This window comes from Pelobates fuscus, chromosome 11 (assembly GCF_036172605.1).
Source record: "Pelobates fuscus isolate aPelFus1 chromosome 11, aPelFus1.pri, whole genome shotgun sequence".
NCBI lineage: Eukaryota > Metazoa > Chordata > Amphibia > Anura > Pelobatidae > Pelobates > Pelobates fuscus.
In genome coordinates this window covers 83179757-83198497 of record NC_086327.1, presented here as the reverse complement: position 1 = coordinate 83198497, position 18741 = coordinate 83179757, and the positions used below count along the sequence as shown (strand labels likewise).

The 18741-nt window shown below is 40.8% G+C and overlaps 1 protein-coding gene across 1 annotated transcript in view; it reads right to left on the bottom strand.

Annotated features, from left to right (window-relative positions):
• PHLDB1 (pleckstrin homology like domain family B member 1) overlaps nucleotides 1-18741 on the bottom strand; it is a 115231-nt gene that overhangs the window by 61451 nt on the left and 35039 nt on the right. Inside the window, exons 5-6 of the mRNA XM_063436091.1 lie at nucleotides 6367-6489; nucleotides 3462-4525 (exon numbers count right to left, since the gene is read on the bottom strand). Coding sequence (XP_063292161.1) covers nucleotides 3462-4525; nucleotides 6367-6489 — 1187 coding nt within the window. The remainder of the gene's footprint in view (nucleotides 1-3461; nucleotides 4526-6366; nucleotides 6490-18741) is intronic.

The following is an 18741-nucleotide window of genomic DNA, read 5'->3' as shown; positions in this document are numbered from 1 at the left end:
GCAGCTTCCCTGTTGATTCTATGCCAGGACTGTGAGCCAGTCATGTTCAATTCCTGTTTTTCAATAATTAATACTTTCAGTCTTTACCCCAGCAAGAACATTGACGTTCTGGTTGGATGTAGGTCAAGAGTATGTTTGAGTCACTGTACTGTTGAAAGGTGTATAGTCTTCTTGCAACTTTTGAGACACTTTGTATCTGAGCACAAACTTTTGTAGACATCGGAATGATTTCTTCTCCTTTCATCAGAAGAAGCATCAAAAAGAATTGAGAGGCAGTCATACATCTCCAAGCGATTGTTCCACAAGTGTGGTGGAAAAATTTGAACCATGTTAAGTTCCTTTCTTTCTCCATACGTCCTTCTTTCCATAACATTGGTTTTAACTAACCTTGAATTCATCCGTTTTTGCAATTATATAACAGAACTTTACTCGTTTTTTTAAGTACTCCATCGGAAGCTATAATTTGCTTTCTTATTCTTATTTGCTTTCACAAAGGCTACTTTTTTGTATGCTTTTAATATGTCTTCAAATCTGATCTTGCTCCTTAATATTGACTTTGGCATCTTTCATATTTGACTATGTATCTGTTTGTTTTATTTTAATTTTCTATCTAACTGGAACTGGCCTTCTTTGCGCCTCATTCAACAACAACATATTTCAAAAGCAAATAAGATACCTAAAAACACATTCTCCCCTTTTGTTTCTTCCTTTGTCGGTGAGCTAACAATGAAATGACACACACCTGGGCCAGAAACAGTTGAGCATCCCACCCTTCAATTACTTTTGGTCGCCAAATATCTAGAAACTATACATAAGTACACATATACATAAAGATAAATGTAATTCCTATATGCTTCATGGATTATGGAAGTATGAATCCTAACATGAAAGTTGACAGTCCCACTTGATTTTCATTCTAACTGATTAAACTCATACTCAATGTGCTGAACTTGTTTCACTGTTCAAATACTTATGGACTGCATGTTACGTATCTGAAAAGAGCAATTATTGCAAACAAAGGTTTGGGTGTTCTCAATCTTTATTCCTGGATCTAAGTAGGAGAATTTTCAGCTGGACAGCAACAAATTATTTTTTTATTAGGGGAAGGGAGTTATAATTTATCTAGTGTTAAAAAAGCATTGGGATTCCTGGAAAATCACTTTTTTATATCACAAACCTTTTCACAATATGCAATATTCACAATAAATATAAATGGACACTATAGTCACCAGAACAACTACAGCTTGTTCTGGTCAGTATAGCATGTCCCTATTGGCTTTTTACCGTAAACACTGTCTTTTCAGGGAAAAGGCAGTGTTTACATTAAAGCCTAGGGTCACCTCCAAGGGCCACTCCTCAAATGGCATCTACAGGTCTTCCTGGGGCAGTGCTGCACACTGTGCAGCACTGACATTCAGTGTCTCCACCCTCTGCATGGAGACGCTGAACTTTCTTCAGAGAGATGCACTGATTCAATGCATCTCTATGAGGAGATGCTGATTGGCCAGGGCTGTGTTTGGCTTATGCTGGCTCTGCATTTGGCTGTGATTGACTGAGATCACCACTTCTGATGATGTCAGCCCAGGAAGCAGAACCGGGGCAGAGCCAGAACCAGCAGACTGGAATAAAGGTAAGATTTTACTATATTTAGGGGTCAAGGGAAGACCAGGGTGGCTAGATGGTGTTTTTAACACTATAGGGTCAGGAATACATGTTGTGTTTCTTACCCTATAGTGTTCCTTTAAGGAATTGAAGATTTGTTTTATGATCACTTTTTAGATAAATGTTCAGCTGACAAGATTAACTGTTGCCAAAAACAGAACTGGGGCGCATTGGCTTCATTGTAAATTGCATTAGACTGATTTTCTGTAGGGTATTTTACTTTTTATCTAATAGTAAACTAATATTTTAAAAAAAGTGACTGTGCTATTAATGATCAGCAGGGCTAGATTTTCACATACTTCTTAGTCAGTGTCCCTTGACCTTTAATATAATACAGGAAGTGCTGATCTCAGGCTGGAAGACTGTATTCTCAAGGGAATGTGGTATATTTTTACAGGAGTGCTGGAATCACTGAACAACAATTAGAGATGACAAACAATACAAAACAATCAGAAATGACAAAGTAAGAAACCGATATATACCTAGTTAAAAATTTAAAGCAAATAAAGCAGACGGAAAATTACCTAAGTAGATTTTTGTTGCAAAGGATGTAGTTCTTATCCTAATACTCTTAAACCTGAAATAGCTACATTACAGAGTGATTTAACCAGTTAAGAGATGAGCAATTCATTGTTCACTAAACTAGAAAATGGTCAAGAATTGATAAGAGAATTTCAAATTTCCACCTAAAATTAGCCAATTTGGAAAATGTTTTCAGCTATTTTACCAACTCAGATATTTTGACCTACAAGCTGACATACCTTGGTCAGTTCTCGGTTTAATGAATAACACTTGAAATATTCTTACTTGCTACCTGTACATCTCCAACCTGTAGTGCATATTTATGGCTGTACTTACAGTCTAATAATAAACAAGCCCGAGTTAAAGCTTAGAGGTTGAGAACAAGTTAACCCTTTGATTCCCAGTAAACAATGAACGTTATTTATACACTGACTGGGTTACTCAATAAAATCTGTCGGGAATTCATATTTCTAATTTTGGACCAAAACAGAAGAACTGATAACGAAGTTGATATGAACAAAAAAAATTCTAGTTTGAATATTTTGGCCGTAAACTTGAAAATCACTTTGAATTCTCAACTAGTCACACTTTAGCAAACAACCGTGCCAAAATATTCCGCTCTTCAAATATATAAAACCTTACACCATTACATTTCAGAAACAAAAAAACAATCCATTTTAATTAATATCATAGTATTAGTACTCAAAACCTATATGATATACCCCACAATAGAAATCAGGCATTCCTATTGTTTCCAATAGAATTACACCACAAAGAAGAATGTTTTTTAACTTTATTACCTCCTGGCTGATTCCAGATACCCCCGCACTCTGCAGTGTCCTGCAAGCTAAGACCAGAAGGTAAAAATAAGCATCCTCTTGGCGTTCAAGGGATTTAGACAGAGGATCTGAGCATGGCTGTCGATCCATCCTAGACACAGACCCCTTGGAAGTTTCTCATGGGAGCAGCTGTGCTGAGCTTTCTCTACACCCCTCCCGAGGCCAGCTGACTGAAAACTTGCATGGGTGGAGCTGGGATTTTTAACTCCTCCAATACCAATATACATCCAACAGGACATGCAGGTTTTCACGTGAGACTGATATGAAACCGTGTTTAAGTCATCTGTAAACTTTTCTGCTAACGAGAATGTTGCACTAACTTTTCTAAGTTAGGGCCTTTTATGGACATAGCTACCAATACTTTCCCCTGCCAAATATTTTTGGTGGGAGTGACCACCACTATATTCATTCACATAAAGCAGGACATCTGACACTTACCAGTTTCTCCATCTCCTGCTCTCTTAATCGCTCCTCCCGTTGTCTCCGGTGATAGTCTAACAATTCTTCTTGGTTGTCACTTATCTCAGTTATGCTATTTTTGCGCTCTCTTGGGGCCAACCCCTTCCTTAGTGTTTGTGGGCTCTGTGATGGCGTACCTAAAGACCCCATGCTGTAGGCTGGGGTCAGCCGGCGTGGTGGTTCTTGGAAAGCAGAGGGTGATGGGCTACGTTCTCTGACTTGCCTTGACAAAGTATCATCAGAGCCAGGAGAGCTGGCGCTACCAATCCTTCGACGGCCAATAGTACGTGGGCTGTCAGGCACTCGAGTGGGGCTGTCTGGGACAGGTTTGGAGGAAATTATAACCCCTCTTCGTGACAACGAGGGGCTTGGTGGAGGCAACTCCCTCATACTTTCCATATTTCTGCGACCAAGCCTGGGACTTTCAGGAGGCAGACTCCTTGCTGGCCCTACAGTCTGTCTAAAAGGACTAGAAGGTCGGTCTGCGATTTGATGATGAAACTTGCTGCTCATGAGTGGGCTGCTGGGCACACTTAGACCCCCCATCCGGTTTCCTGATCCAGGGCTAGGAGGGCTTAATAATGACCCTCCTCCAGTGCCACGTGACATACGTAAATCCAGATTGCTGCCTCCATATGTTGGCACTGGACGTGGTAAGGAGTGACTAAAGCTTGAGGTTCGGAGTGGTACTACAGGTGGAGCTGTAGGGGTATTTGCTTCCTGTCCTGGAGATGGACTGGTGAGACTACTACCAGGAGATGAAAGTGGAGAAAGGAAAGCGTTATCATATCCAGAACTGGATGAAAGGGGACTAGTAGGTGGTGAAAGCAAGCAGCGACGACTTCCTCCATTGGACAAAGAAGAAAGTTGGTTAGAAGTTGGCTGGGATAGTTTCCTACCTAGAGGTGTGGGTCCCTCTAGGACTAAAGAGTCCATGATATCCTGAAGATTTTTCTCAATAGAGCTCACCAATGAAGTATGTGACTGAACACTGCGTTGAAATCCACCATCTCGTGACCCATTCAGCAAAGATGTGGAGGAATCTGTAAAAGGAGAACAAACACTAAAGTAAATGGGAATCAGTAATCTAACCTCTGCAGCCTTTAAAAAAAAAAAAAAAGTGATGTGTTCCACCATATTTGGTGATAGTTATATAGCTTTCTTATTTTTTGTCTTCATGGCTCTCATGTCTCTATACTGTCTAAAAAACTGCACAACTTGTAATCTATGGCAGTTTTGTGCAACTGATTGGAAGACGTGGACACAAATATAATTTATTAATTTGAAAGAAGACACCTTTCTAAAATCAAAGTGTAGCAGACTGCTCTTATTACAAAACTGAAGGCCTGTAGTTATTTTGCTCACTTTGAAGTACCAAATAGAGCCAATAGGGGAGTCTCTGCTTAACACAAGCAATTTGATTAATCATTTGTGTTATCTTATTTAAGAACACCCTAATTATTATATTGCTAATTATTGTTATTTTTTTTACATTTACTACAGTTTATCACGCCCATAAAATTGTAAACTACACAATAAGGATCCTTAGCACTCAGCAATGTGTTCAGGTGTTTCATTCAGTCATCAAAGTGAAAGAGCAACGTTTCGACACACAAATGTGTCTTTCTCAAGCTTTGACCCATACCATTAAAAAATAAAAAATAAGGATATTCATTTCTGAAGCTCCTGTATTTCCTGCAAAACTCCAGGCTTTGGAGGATATGCAATGCGGTCTTACCAAACCTGGAAGTGACTATACTATCAATAGCACTTTTCATCAATTGTGGTTTATGAGGACGAAAAGGGTTCCAATTAGGTGTCAGTTAAAACAGAACGCTAATAGCTTTACTACAACACTCACAAACCATAACAATGACATCAACAGCACTTTTGGAAAAAGGTAGACATTGCAGGAAAGAAGGGAAGGGTCAGGAAGAGTGGCTTATATAGAAAAACTAATTAGTACTAATTGGTATTTTATTTAAACACTCACAGAACATTGAAAACAACTGTAACCTAATCTACTTACTGCATAAACATGTCTGAGTGCCCCAAGAAACTCTTAATATTAGCAGAAAGAAAAAAGTAACAGGTCGAGAATTTGAAAAATAGCGGTATATAAGCAAAACAAACTGAAATGTAAGTTTTCGCTACATTAAACCACCCTGCTCTGTGCTATACAACATTTAAATGCAGACTGGGAGATGTTGCTGAACTACAAGTCCCAGTTGGAGACTGTCAGAATACTGCTTTAGCGTACTGGGAGTTGAACTTTAGGAGACCGAAACTCAAGTCAGTCCCAAACTAACAGCTTTCCATGCTTTTTCCACCGGCCTTTTCCATATCGCAGTAATGGTTATGGTACTAGGAATGCCCTGGCCCATTGCAAATGTAAGTAGTCAAACAGTTTGCCAACAGTTTGACATCTTACCTGAGGTCCACCAGACGCCACAACATGCCTCTCTGCAGCTTGAAGCTATCTGCCTAGGCAAATTCTGTCAGTGCAAATTCTGTCAGTCCATTGGCTGAAAGCGATCAGCTGACGCTCTCAACCAATTAGCTGGCAAGAGAGAGCAAGGCTTACCTCAGGGGAGTTAATTGAAGCTCCTAGCAGGAGCTTTGGGATCTCCATATTAGAAGAGGAGAGACTGACAGACCCCAAGTAAAAAGTCCAACTGTTAGCAAACAGTTTGGCTACTAACACTGAAGGGTGCCAGGGCACTCTTGACACCATAACCCCCAAAGAATTTGGCAATTGTTATGGTGCTTCAAGTGTTCCTTTAAGCCTAAATTCTACACTATGGAACTAAAATACATTTTCAATCAGTATCACGCATATTTGTGCATATTCAGCTTAACCCTAGAATCCAATTACGGCTGTTACCTGTGGAGTATGAGCCTGCTGAAGGGCTCCTCCCAGAAGAAGGAATCATAGTTTTCATCCAATGAGCTTCGGCTGGGTGGTTAAATCTCAAGAAGGTGGACTGACCCAGGCAGAGCATGCACCCTGAAATGGTAACAAAAAGATAGGAAGATTAGAGGGGCACAAATAGCAACTTGTGTACAATAACATCATGAAAGATTTGAGTATTCCAATGACATTTATAACACTATAATGTTCTATGTAAACCCTGTTTGAACAATATCTCTTGGAAATGGCTTAGAAATTGTTCAGATTGTGAGATTATTTTATTTTTCCATATTTTTACTCCAAAAGAGTAATTCATTTATATTGCCATAATTGGCCAACCTTTCTTCAGTAGTTTCTTCTACTGATAATCTGTAAATTACAGAGTCACAATAAGTACAATTCGATTCAACATGTACAGCAATGATCGGCTCCTTAAGCATTATAAACACCCGGACCTCTTCATATAATTGAAGTGGTCTGGGTGCTGTGTCCCTATCCCCCTTATTCCTGCAATGTAAATCATTACAGTTTTTTAAAAAAACTGTAATATCTACATTGCAGCACTAAGACAGCCACTAGAGGCGCTTCCTGGATTCTACTGGAATTTAGGTGGCCTAACTGATGCTGGACATCCTCACGGTCTACATGAGGACATCCAGTATCAGTTAAATCCCCATAAGGAAGCATTGAGTCAATGCCTGCCTTGTGGCCTATATTTAAAGTGGCTACAATGTGGCCTTCAACTATATGGCTACAATGTGGCATACTGCTTTACTGGCCTTTAATGCAGCCTACTATATTTGCAACATCCATTTTGCTAGGGGCTGTGCTGGACCTCAGCCAATCAATTCTGGCTCACATTCTTCTATCACACCCAAACTTACCTCCCCATGCCCTGGCCTGTAGTTACATGAAAACAGAATTAGCTACATCTCCACTCAGAGAAATCCAATTATAGAAATGTCTATAGATGACAATTAACAGTATGTAATTTGAAATAATCAAACAGGCCCCCTTTAAGTCAAACTGTTTATGAGCCTTGTCCACACCAGCTTTGTAAAAGAAGTTGGCAGCTGTTGAATGCCAGTAATCACTGAACCAAGACAAAATGTACCAACTATGGTTTATTTACTAAACTGGGGATTGTAGATAATGAACAGGGAAACTGCACAATTTAGGTCAAAACAACTGAGCTGGAAAAATGAAGTTAGTTAGAGAATGTTTCCAGCTGGAGTTTTGTGTCCTACAATTTGCATTATTCTTGTCAGTTCTCCACAGTTGCTGTACATCTTGAAGCAAACACACCTAAATATTACAGCATTGGGTCTTAATGTTGCTTTGTTACGAACCCAAACTATTTACTTGTCAATAGATGCCAATCAACGTATTAAACCTAATAATTTGCCCAGTAACCCAATGTTCCAATGTGATATAATAACTAATGTTAAATGGGTAGTCCATGAAAGATGTGATTTGAAGTGGTGATGGTACCTGGAGTCTATATATGGGAGTGTTTTATTATGAAATGCTGCACATACGCAGTAAAAACTCTATAGGAACTCACACTATTTAATCTCTATGAAATGGACTAATTGCCTGTTTACCCCTGCAACTAAAAACACTGCCGTTCTACTGGAACGACAATGTTTACACTGCAGGGTTAAAATGCATCTAGGTGCTTCCTAAAGTAGCGTTACATTTGGCTATTCAATCAGAGGGTCTCATGAAGACCATTTTATTGTAACAGAAAGAGGATAATGTACACTCTATAAGATGTTCCAGATAGGGAGGGCAAATTCCCAAAATGCATAAATCCAGGCACACCTAGTGGTTTCTTCAGATAGTCTTTTATGCAGGTACAAAATTACAACAGCAACGTTTCGCCTCTCACATGAGCCTTTTTCAAGAGACCAGTTTGTGAGCACAGCACAGTGTTTTACCACACAAGACCACTATCCTCCCACTGTTTCATGTGAGGAAACATTGGATTGGCTGAGATAAGCTACACTGATGACCTCAACCAAAGTCTTCAAGGCAAGTATATCTCACCTTCAAACTCTCATACGGCAGAAGGCGAACACACACTAATATAGGTAGTTAAAAACTACAGTGTTCGGAATATATGTTTGTATTCCTAACGCTATAGTGATCCTTTTACTTATTGGGGCGTCATAAGCAAGCCTGGAAAAAGAGTATAAATTCTGTGCATAAATCTAAGCACAGAGTGTCATTCGCTGGCTGTAAGCAGTCAGCTGACACCAAACAAATAAATGACAGTCAGGTGAGACCAGGCACCCAGCGGGGCCCTAGGAAAGTGGGCAACCTGTTGACACATTAATGGGGGACAGCACCATGATGCTCCTACAATCATAACCACAACAGCGGGCAGTAGTGGTTATGATGGTTGGAGTAAACCTTTAAAATAAACTTTGCCAAAGACCTTAAAAAAACTCCAATCACCATAACCACTACAGCACACTGTAGTGATTATGGCTCTTAGAGTGCCCAGGCACGCACACTGTTAAAGTAGTCAAACTACAGAACATGTGGGCAGATTCCTAAAGTCCAATGAATATAACATGCCCGTTCTTACCAAAGGAGACATGGGGGTTTAAAACCACTGAAATTAAAGCTCAGAATCACAAGAAATTTCTAGATTCAGTGCAAGAGAATTACACATACTGAAATAAAAGGCTCTCACCTTCTGCTACAGTCAACAAGCTCTTTTTATTTACGCTAATCATTTGGTGTAGAGTAAAGAGGAAATGCAGCATTCAAGAGCTACAGAGCTACTAAGAGCAGTCAGCATAATGGGAATTCCGGCCTGCTCAGGGGCGACCTTGACATCAAAAGTCAAACTAAATGCTCTTGTAGCATTCCTTTAACAAAGAGAATTACCAGAGCTCCTTAAAACAGAGCTCTGTATCTCAGGAGATCCTTAATTATATAGAAATTAAAAACACATTGCAATCATTATTTTCATTCACTTTTTCCTTCACGAAAAATGCTGGAGTAGGAAGCTGGAGGAGGGGTGACACTATCCTCTTTAAATGTCCTATAATCCTTATAAATAGCACAAATGTGCCAAGAATGTTCAGGTTCCTAAAAATGTCCAGTAAATGCGTGGCTTGCAGACACTAAGTATAACTGTACATTCTTCCTGGCACTTACCATACTGGCCTATGTATTAGCTCTGTATAAATGTTAACAAGCAGACAGCAGGTTTTAGAAGAAACAGAGATACAGACAAAAGCTACGATTTGACCAGTTAAGTGTGAGAGATCCAAAGAATATAATTGAAAGACAGTATAAGATTAGTGCAGTGTTAATCATTTGGAGAACTAGAAATGTCTGTGTACCATTAGATAACAAGACATGTTCATCAATTTCAACCTTTAGCTTTTAATTCCAAGTATTATCAATTTCACCCAAAGCAGGCATAACATTTTAACATTATAAAAAGCAGTCAGGCTGGTCATTTATCAAACTCTGTTATTTTCAAATAGCGTGAACTTCAATCAAACCACTTCTAAAGACATTTGCAGTTATCAATGCTTCAAATAGTGGATTCCTAAAGTTTACAGCCCTGGCCTTAAATAACATCTTACCCTTTTAAGCATAAACTGATGGTGCTCCAGTCACAAAATGTGGCATGATTTAAAAAAAATAACGACTTGGGAAAAGTCAGAAGTGACTAGCAGACATTTAGAAACATTTTAGTGCTAGTACAAAAGTGCATGTACAAACATCCATATAAAAGGTTAGTCACCCATATTAAGACCATGTTTTCAACCTTAGTAAATAGCAACCACAAGCTGTTGCTACTAACAACAGCAGGTATTTGGTAGCAGTTACTTTTTACAGGCAGGTTTTAAACGTTGTCGCTATTTTTTACTGACTGATCAGCAATAATGTCTGGTCGCAAAGATTCTGACCGGTCGCAGAATGTCTAATAACAAGCAATGCAGAGCAACACATGCTGTGTAAGTTGTCACCATAACAACCACTTCTTTTTTTTTTTTACCAACAATGATCAGCCTTAGCAGCAGATAGAGACAGTGCATCAATGTGATAAACTATGACTTTGTACTGGAGCCCATGGAACAACGAAGTGGGAGGAGTGGGCCTTGACAGGGCCAGAGAGTGGGCAGGTGTAATGTGGTTAGGAGTTGGGTTTAGGATAATACTGTGGGGGGGGAGGAGTATGGTTAGTTTAAATAACGGCCATCTTAGAGAGTGGCCATTTTAATCGGAGCCTCACTTACCTGAGGGATGGTCGGCGAAGCCGGGAGTGCGGAAGGTGCCGTCAAGCGGGATTGGCGGTCAGGCGAGGACGGCCACAAAATCGAAGCCGGCGGCGAGGAGGGCGTCTAGAGGCAGCCCATCATGCGGCCGGGACGGCGGGCGATCACGCGGTCGGGAGTCCGCAGGACGGGAGGCCCGTGAGTCTGCTACCATGGGAGCTGCTGAAGTGCAAGGGGATGGCAGGGCAGTGGTCTCTTCGGCGCAGGTGGTCCCCTTGATGGCAAAGCACAGCAAACAAGGAGGCGGCCCGAGTGGGGGTCAGGGCAGGGTCCGGTATGGAGAGTGTGGAGGAGCGCGGCAGGGGCATCCATAAGACGCAGAGGACGGCAGGGGCTGGGGAACAAGCTAGCTGCCAGGCGGTGGAGGTCTGCGCAGCGCCAAGAAGGGCGGCTGGGGGGAAGCCAGGCACAGCGAGAGGAGGAGAGGCGCAAAGGACAACTTGGTTAGATGATGACAGGAGCGATGGGAGCGGGCGGGAGGGCCCGTCCGGCTGCTCCCAAGGACAGCGCAGCAGCAGGGACGGCACTTGGAGGGAGTGCAGAGAAGAGCGACGCAGGCGGTGCAGGGATTCCGTAGGGGGAAGAAGTCGGTGGATACGAGGCGACATGTGTTGTTCACGTTATTGCAAAGATTAGTAGGGGCGTTGCCAGAAATTTGTCATTCTTCGTTCGAGGTGGCGTTGTTTGCAGTGGCTTTTTTCAGGCACACGGACAGCGCTTTCAGTTCATCAGAGTTTTTCGCTTGGGCCTACAGAAGCTGGGCCTGGAGCCCAAGCAGTTTGGAACGCACTCATTTAGGATTGGGGCAGCGACAGAAGCGGCGCGGCTGGGTCTAGGGGATGACCGTATCAAACGTATAGATGGGAATCCTTACGTTTCTGCTCTTACATCAGGCCTGACATGTTGGTCTGAATTGGGGAGGAAAGAGGCTGGGGTGAAGTATGTGGGGCCTCTACCAAGTCACTGGCATCTGTTTCCTTGCAGGTTGGAAGGTGTGGCTAATCGGCCACTCGTTTGTTTACTGGGCGCAGAAAAGGGCCGCAGTTAGAAGAAATAGAACACAGCTGGGCTTTCCTCTGGAGCAGGCGGTGCTATCATGGTTTGTTTTCCGGGGGTTTAGTTGGCAAAGTTTGAGCAGTGTGTTGTTTAGGAAAATTGCAGGAGGGACAGCCCCGGATGTTTTAGGGGTTCACGGCGGGGGGAACGACCTGGGTCTGATCCCCCAACGGGAACTGGTATGGAGAATGAAGAGAGACTGCTGGAGCTGGTTCCTGGCGTGGTGGTGGTTTGGTCCGAAATAGTGCCTCGTTTTACGTGTAGACACGCTAGGAATCCAGCTGCAATGGCCCGATGCAGGAGTAAGGTCAATAGGACCATGGCGGTTTTTGTTAGACGGTTGGGCGGGGTCGTGGTAAGGCACCGGGAGTTGGAGAGCATGTTACCCGGGTATTTTAGAAAGGATGGTGTACACTTGTCAGATGTAGGGAGCGATCTACTTAACTTGGGCTTTCAGGAGGGTTTTAGCCGGGCCCTGTTTCAGTGGGGTGGGGGTCGCACATGGTCTTAAGGGATCAAGTCATGTGCTGTGGCGGAACAGGGCGTGGTAAAGTCGGAACTTTGGTGGAGTGGAAGTGGACAGGCCAAGGTCTAGGCTGGAGAAGGCTGGATGGAAATAAGGTTGGTAGGTTCAAGCTCTTTGGTGGCTACGAACCTAGGGGTGTAGGGGTGTCTAGGGTACACCCCTACAGTTAACTTATGGAGCTCTTTGGTAGGCCGTGTGTTACAAGTTAAATGTTATATTTGGATGTTAATTATTGTTCAGGTGGTAGGGTCATTGTCAGGGATATTGTGCGGGGGAGAATAACATAATGTTATTTTGACAATGACCCTAAATATGTTTATTTATATATATAAGATTTAATAAAGCTGTGGACTTCATACTCCAACAGTATAAACGGTGTCTGTGTCTCATTTAAGTTAAGGTTTAAATTAGCACCTGCCGAATAACGACGGTGCACATGTCATGGAGCCCATGGAACAACGAAGTGGGAGGAGTGGGCCTTGACAGGGCCAGAGAGTGGGCAGGTGTAATGTGGTTAGGGGTTGGGTTTAGGATAATACTGTGGGGGGGGGATGAGTCTGGTTAGTTTAAATAACGGCCATCTTAGAGAGTGGACATTTTAATCGGAGCCTCACGTACCTGTTAATTGTCCCTCCCACCCTCCCTAAGGTTGAGGTGTTTTCCCGTTGAGGTGTTTTCCCTGCCGAATAACGACGGTGCACATGTCATGTGCCAGATACAATCCTGTATAACGTGCAGGGCTGGTTGAAGTGTCAGGTAAGTACTCTCAGCCATATTTCAGCGCAGGAAGGTCGAGGCTGCAGAAAGGGAGGCAAAAGAACTCCAGCTGAACCCTACTTCTAGCTTTAACAATATAGAGCAGTCATGGCTGACTTTAGAACCAGCAAAGGCTTGCAAACTACATATCCCATGATGCTTTTCCAGCCTTGAGGCCATAAGTACTTCAAACAACATCTGGAGTACAAAGATTAGCAATCACTCCCATAGAGAACCCACTAAATAAGAAATATACCTAAATCTAATTCTAATACTATTTTTTTTTTATTTTTTTTATGAAATAGTCTGACTGGTATGGCTAATTTAATGAGCGAACCATTTTTCGGAAGTTGTGCGTCAGTGTCGGTACACTGGCTTTTAACATGCTGACATCATTAACACTCTATAAAATTACCATTGTTTGAGTCATTGACAGTTAATGTTGTTTGTGATGTTAATTAATGCACTGTGAAGTTTATAATAAGAGCACTTGATATATCCCCTCAGTTAAAGGTGCTGATGTGTGATGATGTCCGTACATAAGCAAAAATAAATAAATAAAAAATATATGTGTGTATATGATACATACAGTAAAATGTGTGATATATGAAACTAATGCCATTTTGCAGGTTCCTAAAGACGTCACAAACCCATGAGTCTACAATTAAAGGGACACTAGTCTACAATTAGCATCCTACCTTTAAAAGATCACTATTGGTACCTAGGCCACGTCATCTAAATGAGGTGGTCTGGGTGCCATGTCTCTCCTGTTTTAACCTCGCAGCTGAAAGAATTGCCATTCTGCAAGAATGGCACTGTTCTCAATTGCAGGGTTAAGCTGCCTCTAGTGGCATTCATACTAACAGCCACTAGAGGCGCTTCTGCGAAATACTGGAGGAAATCTCCACTATTTCAATAAGATTTCAATCAGAGGGGCCATCTGATTGGTGCAGCGCACTAGACTCCCAATGCTTTCCTGTGGGAAAGTACTGGATTGGCTGAAATCATAGATGATTTAACCAGAAAGGTGGAGCGTAATGTCGGGGACCAGTGCTGCAAGGCAGAAAAGGTAAGTAAAATACCTTTTTTCTCCCTAATTATTTGTATTCTTAGATCTTTTGTGTCTTTTTAACTGGCAGAAGTTGCGTACAGTTAAGGTATCGCACAGAAAGGGTTATTCCTAACATGCTAGCGCATGCATACTTTCAAGTATAATGACATATTTATGCACAAAAACGTAAGCTGTATGGAATGTTCTGAAAGAGTACTAAGCAGTTCTATCCTGGCAAACAGATGTAGAGATATAATAAATGCAGGCATGTGATAGGAGATTTATCTACCAACATGCATCCTTACTTTCCAACTGGAGTCCTGGAACAGTTAACATACTCACCACACTGCCTTGGTATGCTCAACATTTTAAAGAGGCTAAAATTCCATCAATACATTGCATTACCACAACTGCCAGGAAATGTATAGATTGCAAGAAAACACAATGTACAATAGGTTTTACTCCCATCTGTCAATCAATTATTCAGCATAGATGAAGCTACAGACATGGTAGCAGTGGACTCGGCGTGAACTGAGTTAATATCTCAATATTTAAATTTAGTATATCATTTATCTCTAAGATAAATCATATAGTCATAGTCGTATAATTAGGGGGATTTCTGGTAAACATAACCTGTCATGACAGGTTCACTTTAAAATGCAGTTATTTTGTATTGCACTATGAGTGTTATAGTAGCTAGCCCTGTTCATTATAAGGATTTAAAAAAACAACATCACATGATTCACATAGCTCCCAATATTTCCAAGAGACAAAAGAGGGACACTTTAATTTTAGGGGTGTAATTGGGTGTGTGGACAGGGGCTCTGGATGTTCTGAGAAATATTGAGTGACTTATTAACAAATGATTTAATAAACGAGACACTAGAGTCACCAGAACAACTACCGCTTCTTGTCCCATGAGAAAGCATTGTGATTGGCTGAGATGATCAATTCTGATTATGTCATCCAATGAGGTGAATTGGGGCGAGGCCAGCGTACCCGTGTGGCACTGTAAATAAGATGAGTTTTTTTTTGTTTTTTTTACTTATTTAAGGTGGGTAAGGGGATGCCAGCAACTCACCCAGTCTCCACTCCTTCAAAAAATCGTTAAAAGCCCACTTCTTCATAAAAGCGTATCAATTAAACTGTTAATAGCTCCTGACTGATTCCTCTTTTGCAACTGTCACTAGTTTTATACTATCCTTACCTTTTTGTGTCATTTTACCCCACTCCCTCTAGCATGTAAGATCATTGAGCAGGGCCCTCAACCCCTCTGTTCCTGTGTGTCCAACTTGTCTGGTTACAACTACATGTCTCTTCGTCCACCCATTGTAAAGAAATGTGGAATTTGATGGTGCTATATAAATAACATAATAATAACATGTTTGTATTCCTGACCCTATAGTGCTCCTCTAACTAAAATGTAATTTAGAACAAGCACAGAATATCTTATTTACACAGAATGACTTTTAAACACATTCATTGTACTTTAAAGACACATTACTGTGGAGCTATGTGATACATGCAGACACACCACCAATATGGAGCTCCTAGAAAAGAGGGACATTAGGAGAGAAAAGAGGGACACATGGATTTAGGCCAACAATTGGAACTGACCCTCTTAAATAAGGACATGTGGTATGGTATCACGTGTAACAGGATGATTCCTAATGGGTTGTCCCTACCCAACCCTAGTCATGATTTTTATGATGTACGAAATTCCAGGTCTGCTCCCCTAGAAGCAAGGAGACTGTGTATTAATGTTTTAGGGTACTGGCTAAAACTAATAAGAATGAGTAATTGTAAACCTGAGCAATGCATAAGAATAGTCTAGATGACAAGAACAGTAGTATCAGATATCTGACACATGGGTATATCAGACAAACATAGATTAAAACACTGCTGTGGACGGTGGTTGGTGTGACTCACAAAATGATGTCTTTGATGTCACTCTCAGTCTAAGAGGAGTAATTAAGTACTGTATATTGCTGAACCTTCTCTATTCTGCAATCTATTTGATAGTAAAGTGAAGGATTCCATTGCTGGGCTGTTTTCCCAGGTATCTTGGCTCTGTATGTACTGGGGAATTACAGGCCAGATGGCACACTAGGGCTTTACTTACTAATGTTCCAACATAATGGAGGTTAACAAGACTGAATCAAGCAATAACAGGGGATGTTATAAGTGGAAATCACCGCTTAGTGAGAACAGTAGTTCATACCCGCATTAGGATGAAACTGAAATTGCTCTAATAAAACCGTTAATTTGAGCGTAAAAATATGCAAAGAATATGAACAATATTGGCCGGCATAAACATCTCGAGAATCAGAAACAGTCTATTTGTTTATTGGGTTTTGTTTTTAACTTCAGACTGTTATTACTCCTAATGTGTCTAATCACTAACAGGCTTCTTCAAAAAAGTGTAATATGGCATTAATTGTAGGTGAATTTCAAATGGTAAGCCAAAATAGCCAAACATACAAACAGGTTTGTATTGCTAACTTGAGCGTGTCCCTTTCAGGATATAGCTACGGGTGAACCACAGGACACCAAGTGTGGTCAATACAAACTGCAGCTAAACTTTAAAGCTCATCAGAAACTTAATAACCTTAAAAGGATACTCCAGATCCCTAAAGCAGTTAACCTTGCAGATGTGCTTTATGTGTGAAGTGTGTCCTCCCCTTTTCATTTTACAAAAAGTGCAGATTTCAATAGAAATTGCTACTTTATTAAATTTAGATTGTTACACCACCCGGCTGTCAATCACACAATCTGTCCTGTTACTTCCTGGCTGGTTAGCTCGGAGGAGCTAGAGAGGCAGCAATTGTCCAGAGCACTTGCCTTCCAAAGACTTCTCATTAAGCTGCATTGGAAAGTATTTGATTGGACAGTCATAGAAATCTTGGACTGAGTTAGAAGGGGAGGGGTAGCGAAGCAATTAGACAAAAGATCTGCAGCTTTCACAAGCTGTTTTAGATGTATCCCCATTGAAAAAAATACATTATTAAATCCAATGCTGTTTTTTTTTCATTGGTGTTAATCTACTAAACAGTACTATTTTTTTGTGGGGCGATGGAGGGGCCCTTTAAGCCCTTAAGGACCAAATTTCTGGAATAAAAGGGAATCATGACATGTCACACATGCCATGTGTCCTTAAGGGGTTAATCTATTTATTTAAATCATCAGGATCCCTCTGTAGTTATTTTTTTCTGATCTGCATTTTTAGATGTTTTCACCAATGATTTCTTATTAGTAAGTGTGATTCTGATGGCTCACTATCCAGAAGCTCACACATTAAAATGCTGCTTGTTGCTTGTTCTAAATTCTTTCACCCAATTTCTTTAGTGTGTTTTCTGTGATTGATAAAATGAAGAATTCCAAACACAAGCCTTATCACAGTTTTCTATTGTTTTAGCATGCATGGAAGAGGGCTGGAGAGATGACAATTGTAAACAGTCACAGTGAGAGCCCGATTCCCAGAATAAAAAAAATCAATAAACAAACAAACACTGAATTCCTGTATTCTGAGATAACCTTCGCAAAACTAAATCTCCCGGTACACTACAGAGAAAATGTACCGTATGTATAAAGTGCCACATACAAGACATGAATTGAAAGCAAAGATAAAACACAAATTTGCTCTCTCTTTCTCTCTCTCTCTCACTATATATATATATATATATATATATATATATATATATATATATATATACTTGTCTTGCTTTGGGAACTGAAGGACATATTTTTCTATTTGCAATAGAAATATAAGCAAACACTATAGCATTAGGAATCTAAACCTGTATTCGTAGCATTGATGTCCTACTTGCAGATTAGTTTTAGGCCTTTTCAAAGTAAAAACCTGAACGTCGTCCGGCCCTTTTATCGATAGCAAATGTAATGCTCCTTATAGAGAAGCATTGGAAACTGATGTGGACGCACGGTGAGTACCGCACGCATCCAAATGCTTCTTATTGGAGAGCAATGAATTCATTACTTTCCTACGAGCTGCAACCTGAAGTGGCAAAGTTTTACTAGGTCATAGTAAAGGAAGCGCCTCTATTGGCTTTCTAAAAGACTTTCACTAGAGTTGGATTTAACCCTACAATGTCAACAGTGCAGATTCTCCATTCTGCAAAGCTTTAAAATGTAAAAAATTTAAAAATGCAAATCTGCAAATTTAAAATGGCAGGACCACTGCACCCAGGCCGCTGTATTGAGATAAAATGATAAAGCACAAGAATTTACTTAAACACAATGAACTTAAATATGCCTATGCATGCTTTGAATGCTATGTCCCCTTTAACCCCTTAAGGACACATGACATGTGTGACATGTCATGATTCCCTTTTATTCCAGAAGTTTGGTCCTTAAAGGGTTAACATAGACGATTACATACATAGTCAAGCTATTAAAGGTTGCTCAAGCCCATTGTTCATATTTAGAATCCGCCTGTCAGAGTCACTGAAACCTCTGCTAATTATAGGCAGGCATTGAGCCTTATAACAGTCTGTGTGGACAGGGATTCTTACATACATAGAAACTAGCTTCACAAAGCTTTTTTTTAAAGTCTTGGTATCTAACCGAAAACTGTGCTACCAAAAAGTAATCTGTAGATGGCTTCTTGACTATTGCTAACCCGAAGAGTTTAGCAGATT